The 19,656-nt window shown below is 42.8% G+C and overlaps 2 protein-coding genes across 2 annotated transcripts; both read right to left on the reverse strand.

Moving 5' to 3' along the window:
- Positions 1-1,116: 1,116 nt before the first annotated feature.
- On the reverse strand, positions 1,117-11,048 carry LOC118117125 (eukaryotic translation initiation factor 4 gamma 3-like). The gene is given in 14 exon segments (XM_047342157.1): positions 1,117-1,160; positions 1,819-2,599; positions 2,806-3,000; positions 3,661-3,742; positions 4,021-4,143; positions 4,727-4,899; positions 5,500-5,612; positions 5,726-5,846; positions 6,690-6,794; positions 7,074-7,304; positions 7,391-7,537; positions 8,242-8,436; positions 10,183-10,341; positions 10,956-11,048. Coding segments are annotated over 14 exon segments (2,562 nt in total).
- Positions 11,049-11,385: 337 nt separating this feature from the next.
- On the reverse strand, positions 11,386-11,934 carry LOC124854537 (eukaryotic translation initiation factor 4 gamma 3-like). Its single transcript, XM_047342158.1, has 2 exons — positions 11,647-11,934; positions 11,386-11,504 (listed from the first exon to the last, which is right to left on the reverse strand). The coding sequence occupies exons 1-2, from the start codon at positions 11,918-11,920 to the stop codon at positions 11,386-11,388; spliced, it is 393 nt and encodes a 130-aa protein (XP_047198114.1). The 5' UTR covers positions 11,921-11,934.
- Between the last annotated feature and the right edge of the window lie 7,722 nt (positions 11,935-19,656).

Genomic DNA, 19,656 nt, shown 5'->3' on the forward strand with positions numbered 1-19,656 from the left:
TTGTGCTGACCTAGTTCGTTTTCTTTAGGTGGCCAATTCTGTGGCTGTAAATTTTGACTGAACTAGAAAATATCATGTGGTGCGGCCAAATGTGGTGCGACCATTGCAGAGTGTTTTACATGATAGATATATGTCCTAGATTGGGAGTTTTGGGGCTTTTTTATATTCAATTAATGATTTATATTTTAGCTTGTGATCATTTGTTTATTTCATTGAACCAATATCAACCCCCCTTTTATTTCAGATTTCTTTTTGTTTGCTATTTTTGAATTAGTTGCATTATAATAATTATATAATTATTTTGTAACCTGATGGCTGCCAACCCCATAGGTTTTTGGTATATTGTGTTTATTAGTACATTGGTTAATTTCTTTGCCTGTTACCCGACTGACTGTGTTCCCTTATCCCTTTCAGTCGCTGAGAGCCGAAGGTGGTGGTGCTGGTGTCCCGGATGGTGGTCTCCCCCTTGTTGTGCTTGCTCCCCCTGGTTTAATTTTCTTCACAACGTATGTGTGCGAATGGTCTTCATGTGTGACTGGGGTGAAGTTGTATTTTGGTTTTTGGGATCCCTCCTCCCTCGTCGACCCATCACCCCATTGGTAAGCCTCAGCTCCTGATTAGGACCCCCCTTTCCCCACGTCCCTGTGTGACTGGATTTTACTGCCTTTTAAGACATGCTATTTTTGTAATAAAAATAATTATATTTTGTTAAAAAGAACCACGTCTCTTGCCTCAGTATAATGAACCTGAATGCCTTGGTACAGGTATTACTAAAATCGAAATAATTCTTCAGGTGAAATTCCTGAGGTGGCGTTGTCTGGCTGTTGATTACTTGATAGGGTATCATTTCTAACTAGCATTAAGCTTCCAAATGTACCTAATCCCACTCTGATCGCCACACAAAACAATTGAAGTAAATGGTGACTCCTTCTTCAAACGTGAAAAAACAATGTAAAATGCCTCCATACTGCTCCTGTGGTGTCACCCAAGTGTCCATAAGCCCCGACATTCAAATTTGACTCGAAACGAGATCGTTTACACCATGTTTTTACCCTAAATGTCCTCTGTGATCCACGTGTGAACGCAGCTCTGGAAGAGGATATCAGAGGACATGTCTTACAGCTTACGGAAGCGCTGTCCTCTTCCTGACTCAGAGGTACCTGGCAATTTGCAAATAAAATAGATGACGTCATCTGTCACAAGGACGACATAAAGGTCTTGGAAAGCTTTGGGGGCCGCACAAAGTTGTTCAGAGATTTGACTCAGGAAAACTGTGCCTTAGAGATCACTGATGTTAAAAACCACGACAACAGCCCTTTCTGTACTCCTTTGGATTGTGTCTGGCTGAATGATGTTGGTGATGTGTATGTCACTGACTTTAGGAGAATTTCAACCAGTTTTCTATGCGACAATGTTTTTCCTCTTTCTTCAGCTCTGCCTTGCCTTGATTTTTATAGCTGATCCTCCAAAGCCCACACTGGATGACCCAACCGATTTTGAAATATGCATAATATTTTTCTCCTCTTACACCGTTTGTGCAATATAAAATTTGAATGTCTCAAATACAGATTCTGTGTATTTTTGTAGGGTACAGGTGCTGCTGTGGTGGAAGTTCACACCGCTGTGTTTGGCATTTTCAATGTGTACATTGCTTTCTAATGTACAGAGAACAAAACTTTCTGGAACACATAATACATTACTACACTGAGGATTTGTATTAAAATAGTGTGTAAAGACACTAAATAAACATTTACAGTCAATGCAGGAAAAATTGAAAATGGAGGAGGTGGATGATGGGTACATGAGAGAGACCCTCACCCTCCAGGACCACAGCAGGCTCAGCAGGAGGAGTCACAGGAGGAGCTGGTGGAGGAAGAGTGAATGCTGACTCCTGATGAGGCTCCTGCTTCACCTCTTCAGCAACGGTGTTTGGCTCCTTTGTTGAAATCTGTGGCTGAAACAGCTCACAGATGTTCTTTTTTGCGATGGTGGTCATGGACTTCATCAGATCTACTGCAAAGCAGCTGATCTTCTCCATCAGGACGGGGTGAGTGAAGCTCTGTCTAACACCGTCCTGGATCGACTGGACCAGTTTGTCCCTGGTGGAGCGGGTGAAGCTGACTTCACGGAGCAGTGAGGGCAGAAGTTTGGAGACCATGTCCTCAACTGCTTTGGTCAGGCTAACAGCCAGAACACTGAGGTGCTGGGACGGCATGTTCAGGCAGGTCTCTTCAGGAGGCAGCCAGAAGCCCTGAAGTACCTTAGGCACCACCTCCAGCACCACCTCTGGTGGGCCCAGGTGCTTGGAGGTGAGGGGCTGCTGCTGCTGCTCCTTCAGGATGCTGGAGTATTCGTCCTCAGAGAATCCAAAACTGACACAAATCTTTGGCCACTCTTTGCAGAAGGCAGCTCCCACAAAAACCACGGGCTCCGTTTGAGTGAGTCCACTCGTCTTCTTCCTCAGGTTTGATGGAGCCCTTTGTCGTGTCTTCCTTGCAGAGCTCGAAGGCTCCACCAACACAACAGGCTCACTTTCATCCAGCTTCTCCTGGATCGTTGTCTCTTCTTCTGCAGTTTGGTCCAATTCTATCTCTGGTTTCTTAGGAACGAATAAAAAACATATTTACAAGGTCACCAGACAATTCACTCGCCAAATTCCAGTTTTATAGTCACAGTCAGAGAGTTTGCCATCTGCTAAGGAAACTGTCCGGACATTTCCATTCATTGATTTATTAACCCTCTGCTGTAATAGGTTTAATCACAGTGTAATACTTTTGTCTAACAGTCTATGAATCTATAACATACCTTGTCTAGCACCACGGCACTGATTGCAGGGAGTCCCTCGGGCTTCTGTGTGCTGTCTCTGCTCTCCGTCTCTGAGGTGTGGCCGGCTCCGTTCCTCATGGGCTCCATCTCAGCCTCACCGTTCTCGGGAGACCAGATTCTTTCGGACAGAGTCGCCTCGGAGCTGGAGGCGCCCACCTGAATAAACTGGAGTTTCTGTTTTGAGTGGAGACAACATTGATATCGTGAGGAAGTATAGAGGAGAAAGACGACGTGGAAACAATTAAAAACTTAAAAGTTCTTATTTATCTCAATTAGTTAAACAGTCTTCAAACAGCTGATCGATGGTAACTGAGGGTTTTCTCCCAGTGATATATCTTGGCCCTTGATGAGCGTTGACCTTCATCACTGACCTGTTGTGAGATGAAAGCCTGGACGTCCTCTTCCCCACAAAGAAGCCACAGTTCGATGACTCTGTGGAGACAAGAGGACAACGTCACAAACCAATGCTCTGAAACGTCTTTTTAATTACGTCTAATTTACAGCAGGGAGAAATATTTAATTCATAAACTTACTTAATGAATGAGAAAATATTTGCTTCAAATCAAAAGAGCAATTCAGCCTTGTTGATTTCATTGAGATTTTTCATTTTACTGGTTTATAATAATTGAATGAATCACTGAATGAATAATACAAAAATGCTACAGTGAACTCTGTTGCAGTGCAACAATAACACTATCAATATAGATTCTGTACAAGTCAATAATCTATGTATATTTACATTATATCTGCAGCTGAGTCACTGGTTATAATCCACCTGCTTCATAATGAGAACAGGTAACAGGAAAAAAAAGAGTTAAGAAAAGTGTTTCTTACCATTTGTTTGCATAGTATGTGCAGTATTTGAGAGATTAAGATCCCAGCTTTTCCCACAGGAAGCAAAGGTTTGCTTAATTCACTGTGAACAAACAGAACATGACAGAAATTAAAATAAATCTTAAAAGTCTGAACATATCTTTACTTCACACACAGCTTAGTTTAGAGCAGAGTTCATCACTGTCAACACGTTTGTGGCCTTTTCAGGGGGTTATTCTTCTTATTTCTGAGACAGATGACTAAAATGATCAGCTAGAGTAGTTTGGCCTCCAAGATCCGATTAAAGGTTCTTTCCTGGACACCGACTTTCACTTGATTTCACCCATATGGGCTCCATGAGCATGTGAGGGTGTCTCGTACCTAAAGAGCTCTCTCATAGAGAAGCCCCCCTCCTTCACAGGGCAGAGCAGCTCGGCCAGGTACAGCCAGATGTGGGGAATGTCGATGGCCATGTCGTCCGCAAGCTCCAGCATGTCTGCAAGCCTGGGAAAAGAAACAAGGATGTTGTGGTTAGAAAAATGAGCTGCTCCGAAAAACGGACCATGTCTAATTATTGAGCAAAAAGAAAATGATTTCTTATACTCAATTTACATGTTCCCGAAAGAAATCAATGGATCTTTGGCAATTTACTTCTTCTTTATACCTGATGTTACTTAAAGTTTGGGAGTTGTTGATGAATTTGTAAGAACAGAATAATAAGGAGAAACCAAACAGTGGTTTTCTTTTAAGGTATTTTAAAATAAACTGGAAATTGGCCACAGTAAAGGGACAGAAGAAGTTTTTTTATTTTATTTAACTTGTTTGGGTCTTTTAAAGTTAATAAGAAATTAGATGTAAAAAAGTCCTTTCTAGAAAAAGCAACCATGGACTTTTAGAAACAACCAAAAACCACTGAAAATTGCAATAGTCATTCTCTCTTTTTCTCGTATCGACATGTTTATAGGTTTTGAAAATAATTAACAGGAAGATAAATGGCTGGACAACATCAACTAAATCTATTTACTATTGTTTTCTCCACACAGGGGTTGAAATTAACTCTTAAGTAGAACTGAGCAGGGGAACTGACCCTTTGTAGAACTGGGGTTTGGGCAGGATTCCCTTCTGCACCAGCTGGAAGAGGAGCTGGCCCATGTGGTCCCGTGTGATCTGACTGCGATCCAGAGTCAACTCCATCCCGACGCGTATGAAGATGTGAAAGTGAGAGCCCAGATCAAGTTCCTCCACACACTTGACAGCCTCCTGCAAGAAAACAAAGAAGCATGTTCAAGACTAATACTTTTATTCTTCCCTTTATCTTATGAAATTAAATATTTGTTTGGAATGGGGATAGATAATTTACAGATTTATCTTGTGACAACCTCCATCCCTCCCTCCCTCCCTCTCTCTCTCTCTCTCTGTGTGTGAGACTCGTGCAGTCAGTTCCCACCAAAATGAAACTACACTGTTGCGCGGTTGCGATAGTTAGGTTAAGTTCAGTTAAGGATATCAGAAAGATATCCTGGGTGTGTTGAACTCGCTTGTAGTACAGGCCCCTGGAGAGGAGCGAGAAAAAGAGATGTTCAACACCACTTTGGCCATAAACAGATAGTGAAGTAGGGAGAGAGGAGGGGTATGAGACTAAATGGTGGTCAAACAGGAGAGCTGCTGCTTGAGAGCATGTATGTCTATGTGGTGCCTTCACCATCAGGTTGCCCCACCAAATAATTTATTTAAAGACCAAATGATCTGATTCATAAATTAATCTACGGACGCAGTAAACATGTCATCGTTAATATTCTTATAAGCAGCCGTTTGTTGGTGTGAATAAAAATCAGTTATCAGTTGAGTGGATCTTAGCACCTCGAAATCCTTATTGTTCCTGAACTCCTCGATGATGGACTTGGACTTCTTGTCAATCTGCTCCTCAGACCGAGCAGGTTTCTGTATCGTCATGACAACAGGCTCAGGTTTCACTGTCAAGGCAAATAAACAACCACAGTCACAACAGTGTGTGTAATGGCAGAGAGTGAATGTGTCAGTATTATCGCCATGTCTGTCCGGTGTTGGGCAGCACCGTGCGTCTCACCAGGCTCTCGGACTGAGCTCTGGCTCAGGTTTGTCCTCGGTGACCCTCGGTCTCCGGGGCTTGGCTCCCTCTCGCTTCCAGTCTCTTCGCGGCTCCTCTGGGGTTTGGAGCCGCGAAGGGCCTAAGGATAGAGGCTGTCGTGTGATATACAGACTGTGTGCTTCGAGGCAAATGTTGGGCAATAGAAATTACAGTTAACAGCTGCCTATTTTGCAGTAATTATGTTCATTACATCGATGTGAGGAAAGACGACACATTCATCTGAGTTTGCTGTGTTTGATGAGATATTGTCTCAAGAGGAAAATCCATCAGAACGGACTCATTAACTGGCGGTAGGAGCTTTTTTATCACCATCCCAGGATCATATCAAGCTTGCAAGTACTTAACAGGGATTTTCGTCATTATACATTTGTGAGGAAGAAAGGGTAAAAGTGAGATGGCTGGGCATTTTTGGCCATATCAGCCGTTGTTGATTTTTTAGGAGTGACATATTCCTAAGAGGGTTATTTCCTGCTGTGTTTGTGATGGTTTATACAGTTTGGCCTAGAGCCAATAAAAATCTGCCCATTTCACCCTTTCACTGACATATTTGTATCTGCGTTTATGTTTGCTGATATGAAAACTTAAATTTACAGAATAAACAATGTAAAAATCCTGCATTTATGTTTACATAAAGAAATTTGGTTTGATTTATATTTAAACTGTAACATATCATGCCACTATATATTTCTTTGCCATAATCTATATATCTATCTATATCAGTCCTTCTACAAAGTGTTAAAATTCCTTTACAACAGCAGTGTAGATATTCATTGAGCAGAATATGAGCAGAATATCCACTATCATGTTCCAGGTAATCAGTGAAATAAATCTCTGTGGAAAAATCCATCTTACTTTGAAGAATTTGAATGTCGGACTCTTTACAATTGTGCAAATAAAATAAAAATCGCAAAGACCCACTCACCAATCTCAGTTCTATAATATCCCGTAACATGAACCGTGTCCGAGTCAACGTCTTCTCGTCTTTGACGATTTTTTCCATGTGGTTAAAATACTGATCCATCTGAGGCTGGTGAGACACAGAGGGAGAGAGATGGTTAATTTGAGACATGAAGGTCATGTTCAGCATGTCTCCATTCAATCTTCCAGACAGCAGGTTGCAGGGATTATTATTCTACAGAGTTGACCAATTGTCCAGTTTATTTCTTGGAACAGTCCTGACCGCCCGAGATAAAACCGGAACATTTCATCAACAGCAGCATGAAAACCGTAATAGCCCTTAAGACCTTTATAAGACCATAATAAAAGAAATTTAAGATTTATGTAAAATTAACTACCACCAGCTCACCTTGGCCTTCTCAGAGTCAAGGTCCTTGCCGATGGTGGTGAGCAGTGTGCACAGACACTCTAAAGACTCTTGGTCGTGGTTCTTCAGCAGCTTGACCACGCAGTCATGCATGATGGCCTCCGTAAACATCTTGAGCTTGAAGAGTTCGCCGATGAACTTGATGTTGCCGATGGAACGCTGCCGGACCATCCTGGCCTCCTGCAGCTCTAGCTGAAGACGGTCACGCTCCGTCTAATGGGACCAAGGAAACAAACCTCTTGAACAGAGTTGAAACAGAAACTAAAGACGTTTCGGTAAAGATCCGGCGTCACACTTACCAATGCAGCAGAGTCCAGCTCCTTCTGCTTCCTCTCAAACACCACATCGTCCACCTTGTCTTTCTCAAACTCCTTCTGACAGCGGTTTAGCAGCAGCTTGTGAAAGTTCACTGTGTTGTTGGGTTTGTCAGTTGTGGGCACTTTGAGCTGCACATGAACAGTAAGTGGAATGAATTTAGTAGAGAACACAAGAATTAAGACAAAATAAGTAATGAACTAACTCTTAAAAAAGTTTTCTACGGGTTTAACATTTTTTTTAATAGATCAACAAATTAACATGTTCATACCTGGATTCATTTGATCTTAATTAATATATGTAAGGTTATGGTTATCAAATGATGGCAGACAGAAAATTAAATAGTTTCTCTAGAACTCTTGTAAATAGAATCTATAATTGAGAATATGCACGTTTAATAAATTGTGTTTTAAAGGATTATTTGTGACTGATTTTCAAGCTCCTTCATAAATAGTGTGTCGTCTGGTGTAGACACTAGAGGCATCAAAACAATAAAACTACATCATCACACTGTACTGAATTGTGTTGATTTTCACAGCATTATTCTGCATCAAGGCAGAACTGAATATGAACCAATTGATCCATTTGCATCATAAACATTTAGCAAGTTGCTGACTGCATATTGAGACACTGTGTGCACACACCTCCAATAGCTGGTTAAAAGATCACTTAATTCCTCCATAATCTTTTTGCATCTGATGAATGCGCAACAGTTTACGAAAGAGCAATATTTATCTACTTCTCCAAATCCAATTTAAACAATTAACATTAAAAAACACAAGCCTCTTGTTCCAAAGTCGACACACTTCTCTGCTTAACCAAGCGACCTGCTTACCGTGGCGAGGCAGCGGCACATGTTCCCGTAGGCCACTGAGAAGTTGGGCTCGATGGCTTTTTCAAACACCAGGTCAATGACTCCTTTGAGCCGCTCCTCCGTGTCGATGGTCCAGTCCGTCACCTCCTTCATCAGCTGGTTGAAGTTCTCAGGCGTCAGCTTGTTCAGGATACTGCGGACCTTCTAGAACAGGTCCTGAGGGGAATAGGCCATAACAGGTACTTAAACTCTGAGGTCATCAAGCACAAAGACCAATCTCTCGCTCCACATGAAAAACTAATCCTGTTGTAAAGCTACTAGTAATACAGAAACTAAATACTTTACAGATATATACACTATTTTTACTGGAATTTCCAATACTTTGAAAATCTTCAATCACGTAGACTTTATCATTAATTATAAAAATGAGTCTGTATGTGTAATTTCTACATGTTGGGCCATGGTTTTGTGTGAAACCACACTTCGGCCTACATGTGCCATCAAAGCCTGAAGCAGCATGTCCCTCCAGGACTCCGTCTCCCAGGGGCCATTAAAAACCAGAGCAAGGAACTCAATGTCCCAGAGGGCATCAACTTCACACAGAGGGGTGGAAACCCCCCCCCAGGGACACAGGTTTCAACTCCCATTGGTCACTCTGGACCCCATGACCTGTGAGGTCACCGGGCCAATATAAGCTAGGTTCTCCAGCTTCTTCTCTCTCTTTCTAAACTCCCTCAACGGGGAGAAAGCATCTTAGACTCTCTTTCTACACTCCCTCCAAGGAGAGAAGGCTGTCGAGCCAGTTCCTGCCTCTTCCTACAATCCTTCTACAGGAGGGAAGGCTGTGGAGCCTCTTCTCCAGCTCACATCTTCTCTTCCCATCCAACTCTTCGAGAGGAGCACAAAGGTGCAGCTTCCAGCTCATCTCACCAAGGAAACCTCCTCGCCCTCCAAGCTCTACCAACGTCCTAGCAGCGACTCGATGTCCTGCTTGCAAACTTCAGCCAACAACTGAGCTACACCGCTCAACCGAAACCAGCAAGACGACACAAAACTGCGAACTGCACAGCAACTTCCTTTTTCCCCTTTCCACGGACTGGTAACACAACTGGGCTTAATAATTATACTAGGCTAAGCAAGACTGTTTATTCGATTCTGTGTGAGGTTTATAAGTTTGATTTGTGGTGTTGTGATATTTTGGGTACAAGTTATTGAGAAAGTAATGTTAGTCTGTTATGCTCTTCACAGTCTTTCGTTGCATCCAATCTAGTAACTTCCTCTAATTTGGCACACACACAGACACACACACACACACACAGACACACGCATAACTCTTCACCTCATTATCTCTACAGGTCGTAAACATTCCAATAGGTGGGGGAAGGGTGTTGTCTCTTTGGCCAGCGACCATCTTGAAAGCACGCTGACTCACACAGACACACACACATGTATACACACATACCTATCTTTGTTTAGCAATTATACCGTTAGTAATTTGTGTTTTTATACTTTATTATATTCATAATAAATGTTTTTCTTTCACAAATGTTTTTCCATTAATGTTGCATAAGTGAATTTCGCCAACCTCTACACTGTCAAGAACCCCATATCTTTCAACTTAGCTAACTATCTATATGGTAATTTTGGTTATAGTTATTAATTTAATTGTTAATCAGAGTTCCAAAATTTGTAGTTAGAACCTTAATCTATGAGACTTAATCAATAAATTGGCTATCTTTTCCCTTCCTTTGAAGGGTGGTGCCCCGAGGTAACTTTAATCAATTAAAGTTATTATTTAATATTAATAATAAAATATTCATATTTAATATTTTTATCTTGATAACCAAATTTATTGAATGCCGAAAGGCACACCATTTTATGGTATCACGTTTAATGCATTATGGCACAACATACATGTGCCCACTGCTTTTTGGATTTCAGTTTTTGTATATTTGGTCATACCTGTGTTTTCTGTGACTCTGGTTCCGCTGGGAGGCTTTCCCTCTTCGCGCCTGCTTTCCAGGCATTCTCTGATTTCTTCGGCTGAACAGCATTGTGCACAGACAGGTTGATGATCCTCCTGGGTGGTGGTCGCTGCGCCCCAATGTTTATAAGCCTTTTCTAACAGGAAGAAAGGAAAAACCGTATTATTACTATGACTCAATAACTTTTAAATTAGCCAAAATAACGGATTTTCAATTCCAGTGTTTAAGTTTGTGTGAGTTTCATAAGTAAGGCAACAGAAATATCATTTAGGTGATCCTCTCATACACTGCCATGCTGAAAGTTAGGAGCAGCTGGTCTGAGGGGTAAGAACTCAGCCTGGCTCTATCCTAAGTTCAAAAGTTCTGCCTTCCAGTATCTGCTTCCATTCTTTGAGCCCAGCGAAGCTCTCGCCTTGTATTTGACGAAAAGATGCTGGATAAGTCTAATCAATCTTCTCGCCTGACTCTTGTGAAGATAATGAATAGGCCTATTTTCCCTAAAATATTCTTTCTGATCAACCTGATTTTGACCCATGCAAAAGAAAACCCTACTTAGATATCTCAAGAGTTTTTCTGTGTTGAATTAACCATCAGAAGAAACTAAATTCCTCCAGTGGTATCAGATCACGACCTCTAACAGAATTATATAAATTCAGAAAACATCCTCTACTTAAAAGCAGCATGTTATCAAGTGTTGACTGAAACAGAGGCTAGAAAGTGGAGGAGTGTGTTTGTTTGTTAGTTACTTACTGGAGCGCCTCGTCCTTCCTTAGGTGTGAAATCAGGTCCTCTGGAAATCACCCGTGAATCCACGACTTGAGATGCCAACTTGTTTTGGTTCATCTGCAACACACACACACACACACACACACACACAATGAGCTGAACAGCAGGGGGAGCAATGAACCCCCCAATAGCAGTGGGCAAAAAGAGTCTGGTGTGAGAATGTGTGTGTGTGATTTTAATCAAAACAGCATTTACTGGGCTATATGCTTACAAGGTCACCAGACAATTCACTCGCCAAATTCAAGTTTTATAGTCACATTCAGAGAGTTTGCCATCTGCTAAGGAAACTGTCCGGACATTTCCATTCATTGATTTATTAACCCTCTGCTGTAATAGGTTTAATCACAGTGTAATACTTTTGTCTAACAGTCTATGAATCTATAACATACCTGGTCTAGCACCACGCCAGGGATTGCAGGAGTCCCTCAGGCTTCTGTGTGCAGGCAGGCTTGAACTGGAAGTCCAACAGGATGGCCCTGTCATACTGAAGCATCCCACTGGGATCAGCCAGGTCTGGACAACCAAGAGAAAGAGTAAATATAGTAGCTTTACACACTGGCATCTCCAAAAGGCAGAAATAGAAAATAAATTGAAATAAATACAAGTTCTGCATATGGTAACTTCAAACTGTCCAGAGAATATGGTCCGTCTTTACCTTCTATATCCTGTGGAGCTCCTGTGGAATTCTCCTTGTCCCCAGGGGTGGCTCCGCTGTCGCTGCTCTCCGTCTCTGAGGTGTGGCCGGCGCCGTTCCTCATGGGCTCCATCTCAGCCTCACCGTTCTCTTCCGGGGCGGCGAGCTTTCCGTCAGCCTCTGGGCTGCTGGCGGGAGCAGGGGTGGATGTGAAGACTGTTGCTAGGGGCACAGGGCTGTTGCTCAATGGAGCTGCCTGCAGGGCCTGGTCTCCAGCAGGTTGATCCACTGACATTGGCTTGTCCTGTTAAGGAGGCAAGATTCAGTTTTCAGATCCCTCATTATTTGTCAGTTAAACGAGAATGGCACTGCCAAGGTCCAACAGCCCCCTTATGAAAACACTAGATCCGCATTTGTATTTGGATCTACACCAAATTGCACGGTTCTGAATCTAGATTTTTCCATTCTGTACTTCTAGGTAGCTTGTTTGGTTATGAAAATTATGAATACGGTTATTTCAACCAGTACTGTATATAAACCACAAATATTCTCCTGGGTTGACTGGACTTTAACAACATATTTTGTCACTGCACTATGATGTCCGAGAGAGAGGCAAAAGGGAATGGGAAAGATTTGTTGGCTGTGCAGCTTAACGAATCTGTGTATTTTACCAAACTAAAAATGAATCCAAAATGGCACCGGTCACCAACTGTGACTCAAGGTGAGGCCACTGAACTGCTTAATGTCTTTGTCGTGTTACTTCCACACAACCAGGACTAAATGAGTAAATTGATAAACTTTTATACAAACACTTCCCGTCCCTGTTCATTCTGCATAAAAACAAAACTATTGAAACTTCTCTTTACAGAAACAAGAAGGTGCAAACATGTGTCTGTACTCCAACCCAGCCTGCCCCTCCCCTTTGGATTAATATTACAAAATTAAAGTATTTTCAGGAGTTATATACAAGTGGAGGCACAGAGCCCATCCTTACCCAGGAGGTCCTAGGAAGTGATGGCAATGCGAGTTGGGGCACTGGAGGGGCATATAGGTTTGTTAAATCCAGATATCTTAACTTCTTCCCAATCAATGACAGGGCTTTGTCCACCTGCTGCTGTGTACCTGCAGAGAGAGACCACTCAGTTAGTTTAGGTGCAGTCCAAAACAAGTTTCTGTGACATGATCTGCTGTTTTTCTCCCACTGACAATCTGGTTTCCTGCCATCCCAACCCCTTCACATCAGACGACATGAGTTGAAGTGAAGACGTGGTCAGCCTCACTCACCCTCTATGTGACAGATCTGGAAGTCCTGCTTGTAAGGCCGGGTGGAGATGTAGATCTTTGCACCAGAGTTTTGCTGGATGAAACTCACGACTCTTCCCTGCTTGCCGATTAACAGCCCGACAAGTTGCTGGTGCAGGAAGACACGCAGATGAGATGTGACACATCAAAAGGACCATTCATTAATACAAAACAACAAGAACGTAACAAACACCAAGAGCCAAGCCACAATACAGACTCTTCTTAAGAGAAAACAAACTTATTCCCTATAAATTATTAGCATCTAGTAAGTTTAGTCTTGAGACAATATATTTCTTAAAAATAGCCTGATCTTTTCAGTGAATTCTCAGTCTGCAATTATATTATTATTATTATATTCCAAAATATGGGAAAGCTTTTTCTTCCAAGTCAATTTTATTAAGTGTCAACCGTTGCACAAACGCTGGGAAAGAGGAAGTGAGCTTGTTGTTTGGTGTAAAGGGATCATGTCACAATGAAGAGGTATGTTTTTTTTAATCCTGTCAGTTGTCCTGACTCACCTTTGGCACCTCGATCTCCCAGATGATGAGCTCAGAGCTCGAGGAGGCAGCGTGGTTGCTCTGGCTTTCCCCAGTACCAATAGTGCAGTCACTGTCCATTGAGTCCATACTATTCACATCAGAGCCTGGACACACACACATACATACACAGACAATAATCAGTAACCATCACCTTTACCAGCAATATTCTAATTCACAACAATGTTAATAGTTCAGGTTCAGGTGCACATTACATCCTACACTATTTGTTGCCGACACCCAGCCTTCCGACAAAAAGTGGGTAACCGTTTTCCTACTAAGCGCCAAGTGAAACATTCTTGGAGGACCATAGGCCTCATGCATTTCGGGATACATAGAGTACATCATTCTAGCCTCTTTTATGTGATGGCTGGAACTGGTTCTATGGTCAGGCTGGTTTTATAAGTTAACATCAGTGATTTTTAAGTGTTTTTGCAACAGTCTGTTTTGTGTAGAATGGAGTCAAAGCAGTGGGTTGTCTAAAACACTTGCAAACTTAAGAGCACATGTCAGAATGGGGAAATCCTTGGGACATAAAAACAGTTTATAGAACTTCAGAAGAGTTGTCCTGAGCATTGAACTTGTCGTTGTGTTGTAGGTTTTCAGGCACATCAACATTAAACGGCTCAACAAATATATTCAGTTCCTTTTGTTTACTTTTCAAAGTAAAACGGGCACAGGCATTTTGAAGCCTGTTGCGGTTAGTGGAGAGAGCGATCACTGACCAAGCGCACGTCTCCGCGTTGCATGCGTTTTGCGCACTGCGGGAAGGATAAACGCTTCACTTCCTGCATCCGTCACGCAATGTTAATCCCTAATTAAAATTAAAGCCCTCAAAAAGCCAATTCATTTGCCTGAACAAAATAATAATAATAAAAAATAAAAATTTAAAAATAAAAATTACTCCACAATACGTAACTTTTCAACACTTTCTAATTTTCTGCAAACTTTGGTGACGATTGGAGCATGTTAAAGCCCTCAAAAAGCCAATTCATTTGCCTGAAAAAAAAAAATTATAATAAAATATCCGTAGATCTGTAGAAGAACATGGACTCTACTGCTTAGAACAGAACTTACAGTTGATCCTCTCCATGTTGGATGAACGCAGGTGATCCAATGTTAGAAAAGTTCTTGTAAAGTAGTTTTGCCGTGAAGCGCTGGTCTACTGACGGTCGTCTGTCGGGGTTTAAGGACGTTGTCAGAGAGAAGATTCTCGGGCAGCTGTTGTCTACTAATGGAGCTACTACTACTTCTACTACTGTTGTCTACTGTTGTCGTAAAGGAGCAACCTTTCTCCTCTATATGTGACTTTATTGGCTTTATATCAAAGCCAATAAAGAGTTTAAAGGAGAATTGTGCTCTTACGACAGCTCCATTAGTGGGCAGCTGTCGTCTACTAATGGAGCTGTCGTAAAGAGCAACATTTCTCCTTTATATGTGACTTTATTGGCTTTGAGCCAATAAAGAGTTCTAAAGAGTCCCGGCCTGATGACATCTACACAGAAATCATGACTTAAAATCACAGCGCCCCCTGGTGGCAACAGGAAATGTCTTGTTTTTGGAACGTCTTACACTTGGAGGTATTCCTCCTCACCCACTGCCCGCAGCCATGTCAACCTGTGTCAAATGGGTCTCAAGACCTTGATAATGAAGGCATAAGATTACTGTGACTTTTCGTCCAACGCCATAATAGTGGCGTGGCGTCAAAGTTCATCAACTCGCCGTGACACACGAAATTGCTATAACTTCGGTGTTGGAGGTTCAACCTCCCTCAAACTACATTTGTGTAACAACAGCCCCCCCCCTGCAGACATTCAGATGGTTTTAAGGAATGGGCATGGCAAAATAACTGAATAGCGCCCACTAAAGGGCAGCCCCGCCGCCACGATTTGCCGACATGTACAAAAATCGATAGGGACATGTGTCTTTTCATAACAAACAAATAAGTCTCTTGGATAGATATGCTAAACCAAACAGGAAGCCCACCATTTTGGCTTTAGTGGCCATTTTGACCATTTTAGACATTTTTACTTTGACAAACGTGTCGTAGGGCTTTCATCAGATCAACTTCAACTTCTGGGAATGTCATCTCAACAAGATGGAGATATAAACTTACAGTTGATCCTCTCCATGTTGGATGAACGCAGGTGATCCAATGTTAGAAAAGTTCTTGTAAAGTAGTTTTGCGGTGAAGCGCTGGTCTACTGATGGTCGTCTGTCGGGGTTTAAGGACGTTGTCAGAGAGAAGATTCTCGGGCAGCTGTTGTCTACTAATGGAGCTACTACGACTTCTACTACTGTTGTCTACTGTTGTCGTAAAGGAGCAACCTTTCTCCTTTATATGTGACTTTATTGGCTTTATATCAAAGCCAATAAAGAGCTTAAGGAGAAATGTTGCTTTCACGACAGCTCCATTAGTGGGCAGCTGTCGTCTACTAATGGAGCTGTCATAAAGGAGCAACATTTCTCCTTTATATGTGAGCCAATAAAGAGTTCTAAAGAGTCCCGGCCTGATGACATCTACACAGAAATCATGACTTAAAGGGGACATAGCATGCAAATTCCACTTTGTTAGTGCTTCTACACGTTAATGTGGGTATCTGGCAAGTCTACCAACCCAAAAACTCGGGAAAAAACACTCGCGTTTTGTTATGGTTCCTCTAAGTCAGAAACGTCATGCTTGAGTGACTCGATTGAGCTTCCTGGGTTTTGTGTCGTAACAAGGCACTGGAAGTTCCCTACATGGCCTTGGCCCACCCCACCTCATCCCCCTCCCCCACACTCGTTACGCTGGGTTTACACCGGAGGCAGCGAGGCTGCGAGGCAGCGCAGCGCCGTTCCCAAGCGCGCAGCCGCCTGGCTGTTCACACGGGACGAGCATTTCTCCGCGCTGGTCAGCCCGCGATTCACTCACATGTGGCATTTGTCTGGATCGTTGGGACTGGGAGGCTGCAGCAGTTGCTCGGGCGCGACCGCCGCTCTCCCATGCGTGAGCTGGAATTTGTGTCAACGCCACACAGCCAGCAGTGTGGAAGACTTCCGCAGTGTTCAGCACTACTGTAACACTGGCACAAACACACAGAGCCCCCACTCGTTACGCCGGGTTTACACGGGACGAAGCGCCGCTGCGAGGCAGCGCAGCGCTGCTTCGCCGCGCAGCCGCCTGGCTGTTCACACGGGACGAGCATTTCCGCGCTGGTCAGCCCCATAGACTGTATATATAAGGTCAGCCCGCGATTCTGCTTTCTCCGCTTGTTGTTGTACCCGTTGAATGTCGGGGTTCGGGGTAAATGATGGTCTTCATAGCCCCCACCTCTCTTTCTCTCTCTGTCTGTCTGCTTGTGTGCTTGTAGTGGATGGGCAGAGGGGACATTTAATTATGTGATTGGGAAAATTTAAACTCCAGGACAACAGAAGGGAATACAAAATATGGGATGCATATTTGATAATTTATATCATATAAAATATGTAATTTATATCGTTTAAAATCATGGGGAGAGGGGGGGGGGAGCTGGTTCATTAGTATTTAAAGGAACAGGCACTCAAAACAGGTCACTCTGTGGAGGGCTGTTTTATACAGGGTAAAAGGGTGCTGCTTTAAATGATCCTTGTGGTATTTTGACCAAAGTATGTTACAGACATTTCATTAAGACCCCAAGGAACAATATCAACTTGTGGTAAAATGGGCATGCTATGTCCCCTTTAAAATCACAGCGCCCCCTGGTGGCAACAGGAAATTTCCTGTTTTTGGAACGTCTTACACTTGGAGGTATTCCTCCTCACCCACTGCCCGCAGCCATGTCAACCTGTGTCAAATGGGTCTCAAGACCTTGATAATGAAGGCATAAGATTACTGTGACTTTCGTCCAACGCCATAATAGTGGCGTGGCGTCAAAATTCATCAACTCGGCGAGACACGAAATTGCTATAACTTCGGTGTTGGAGGTTCAACCTCCCTCAAACTACATTTGTGTAACAACAGCCCCCCTGCAGACATTCAGATGGTTTTAAGGAATGGGCGTGGCAAAATAACTGAATAGCGCCCTAAAGGGCAGCCCCGGCAGCACGATTTGCCGACATGTACAAAATCGATAGCGACATGTGTCTTTTCATAACAAACAAATAAGTCTCTTGGATAGATATGCTAGACCAAACAGGAAGCCCGCCATTTTGGCTCTAGTGGCCATTTTGACCATTTTAGACATTTTTACTTTGACGAACGTGTCGTAGGGCTTTCATCAGATCAACTTCAACTTCTGGGAATGTCATCTCAAAAAGATGGAGATATAAAATTACAGTTGATCCTCTCCATGTTGGATGAACGCAGGTGATCCAATGTTAGAAAAGTTCTTTTAAAGTAGTTTTGCTGTGAAGCTCTGGTCTACTGACGGTCGTCTGTCGGGGTTTAAGGACGTTGTCAGAGAGAAGATTCTCGGGCAGCTGTTGTCTACTAATGGAGCTACTACTACTTCTACTACTGTTGTCTACTGTTGTCGTAAAGGAGCAACCTTTCTCCTTTATATGTGACTTTATTGGCTTTATATCAAAGCCAATAAAGAGTTCTAGGAGAATGTTGTGCTACGACAGCTCCATTAGTGGGCAGCTGTCGTCTCACTATGGAGCTGTCGTAAAGGAGCAACATTTCTCCTTTATATGTGACTTTATTGGCTTTGAGCCAATAAAGACTTCTAAAGAGTCCCGGCCTGATGACATCTACACAGAAATCATGACTTAAAATCACAGTGCCCCCTGGTGGCAACAGGAAATGTCTTGTTTTGGAACGTCTTACACTTGGAGGTATTCCTCCTCACCCACTGCCCGCAGCCATGTCAACCTGTGTCAAATGGGTCTCAAGACCTTGATAATGAAGGCATAAGATTACTGTGACTTTTCGTCCAACGCCATAATAGTGGCGTGGCGTCAAAATTCATCAACTCGCCGTGACACACGAAATTGCTATAACTTCGGTGTTGGAGGTTCAACCTCCCTCAAACTACATTTGTGTAACAACAGCCCCCCCCCTGCAGACATTCAGATGGTTTTAAGGAATGGGCGTGGCAAAATAACTGAATAGCGCCCCCTAAAGGGCAGCCCCGCCACCACGATTTGCCGACATGTACAAAAATCGATAGGGACATGTGTCTTTTCATAACAAACAAATAAGTCTCTTGGATAGATATGCTAGACCAAACAGGAAGCCCGCCATTTTGGCTTTAGTGGCCATTTTGACCATTTTAGACATTTTTACTTTGACGAACGTGTCGTAGGGCTTTCATCAGATCAACTTCAACTTCTGGGAATGTCATCTCAACAAGATGGAGATATAAACTACCTTGGTATATTTGATTTTATCCCACGGTTTGACCGTGGCGTGGCATTAAAGTTTGATGAGTCAAATCAAGATGATTGAGCTGCAGCTGCAATATTGGTCACTAGAGGGCAGTGTAAGACCATGGTTTGCCCCAGGCACAAATTTTCTTCCCCAGGGCTGAAGAGTTCGTTCACACATTGTTAATATGTTGTAAACTAACTTAAACTTACTGATGTGTGTCAATTAATGTTGAGAGATAACTTTAGTTCATGATTAAGAGTAAAATGATCATTTTTAAAGTGTACGTTACACGGTCTGACCGTGGCGTGGTGTGACATTTTGATGATTCGCCAAAAAAGAGGGATTTCTTATAACTCCTCTGTGCATTGTTCCATCAGCCTCAAACCTCATTCACACATTCACAGTCCCGCCCTGATCAGATCCCTGTGTCAATATTGACTCATCATTACAGCACCACCTGCTGGCTACAGGAAGTGACATGTTTTATACTTTGATGAACTGCTCCTGGCTGCTTTACAATATACAGCTCAAAAGAGCTCAGTCAAGTCATAGGATCATGGTCAGAATTGTGACATTTCCTCAAACCGTGTAAACATTGAGGTGCGGCGAAGGATCATCCTTCGCCAAAGGGCACGATGTTGTCACAACTCCACTGTGCATCGTCCTATCACTACCAAACTTCTGTCACATGATCAGAGTCCAAGCCTGAACAGCTCTATGTGTCAATATTTCCTCAGTGTTATAGCGCCACCTACTGATTCGCCATGAAACAGGAAGTACTTTGTAAATCCACTCTGCATTGTCCAACCGGCTCCAAACTACTGCCCTATGATCACAATCCTGACCTGAACAGCTCCATAT

The sequence above is a fragment of the Hippoglossus stenolepis genome, chromosome 2, assembly GCF_022539355.2.
Source record: "Hippoglossus stenolepis isolate QCI-W04-F060 chromosome 2, HSTE1.2, whole genome shotgun sequence".
Classification (NCBI taxonomy): Eukaryota; Metazoa; Chordata; class Actinopteri; order Pleuronectiformes; family Pleuronectidae; genus Hippoglossus; species Hippoglossus stenolepis.

Coding starts and splice junctions, on each gene's coding strand:
- LOC124854537 (XM_047342158.1), bottom strand. CDS start 11,920: ATGTCAGTGGATCAACCTGCTGGAGACCAGGCCCTGCAGGCAGCTCCA. Junction 11,505..11,646: donor AGCTCCACAGGATATAGAAG/GTAAAGACGGAC, acceptor TTGGTTGTCCAG/ACCTGGCTGATCCCAGTGGG.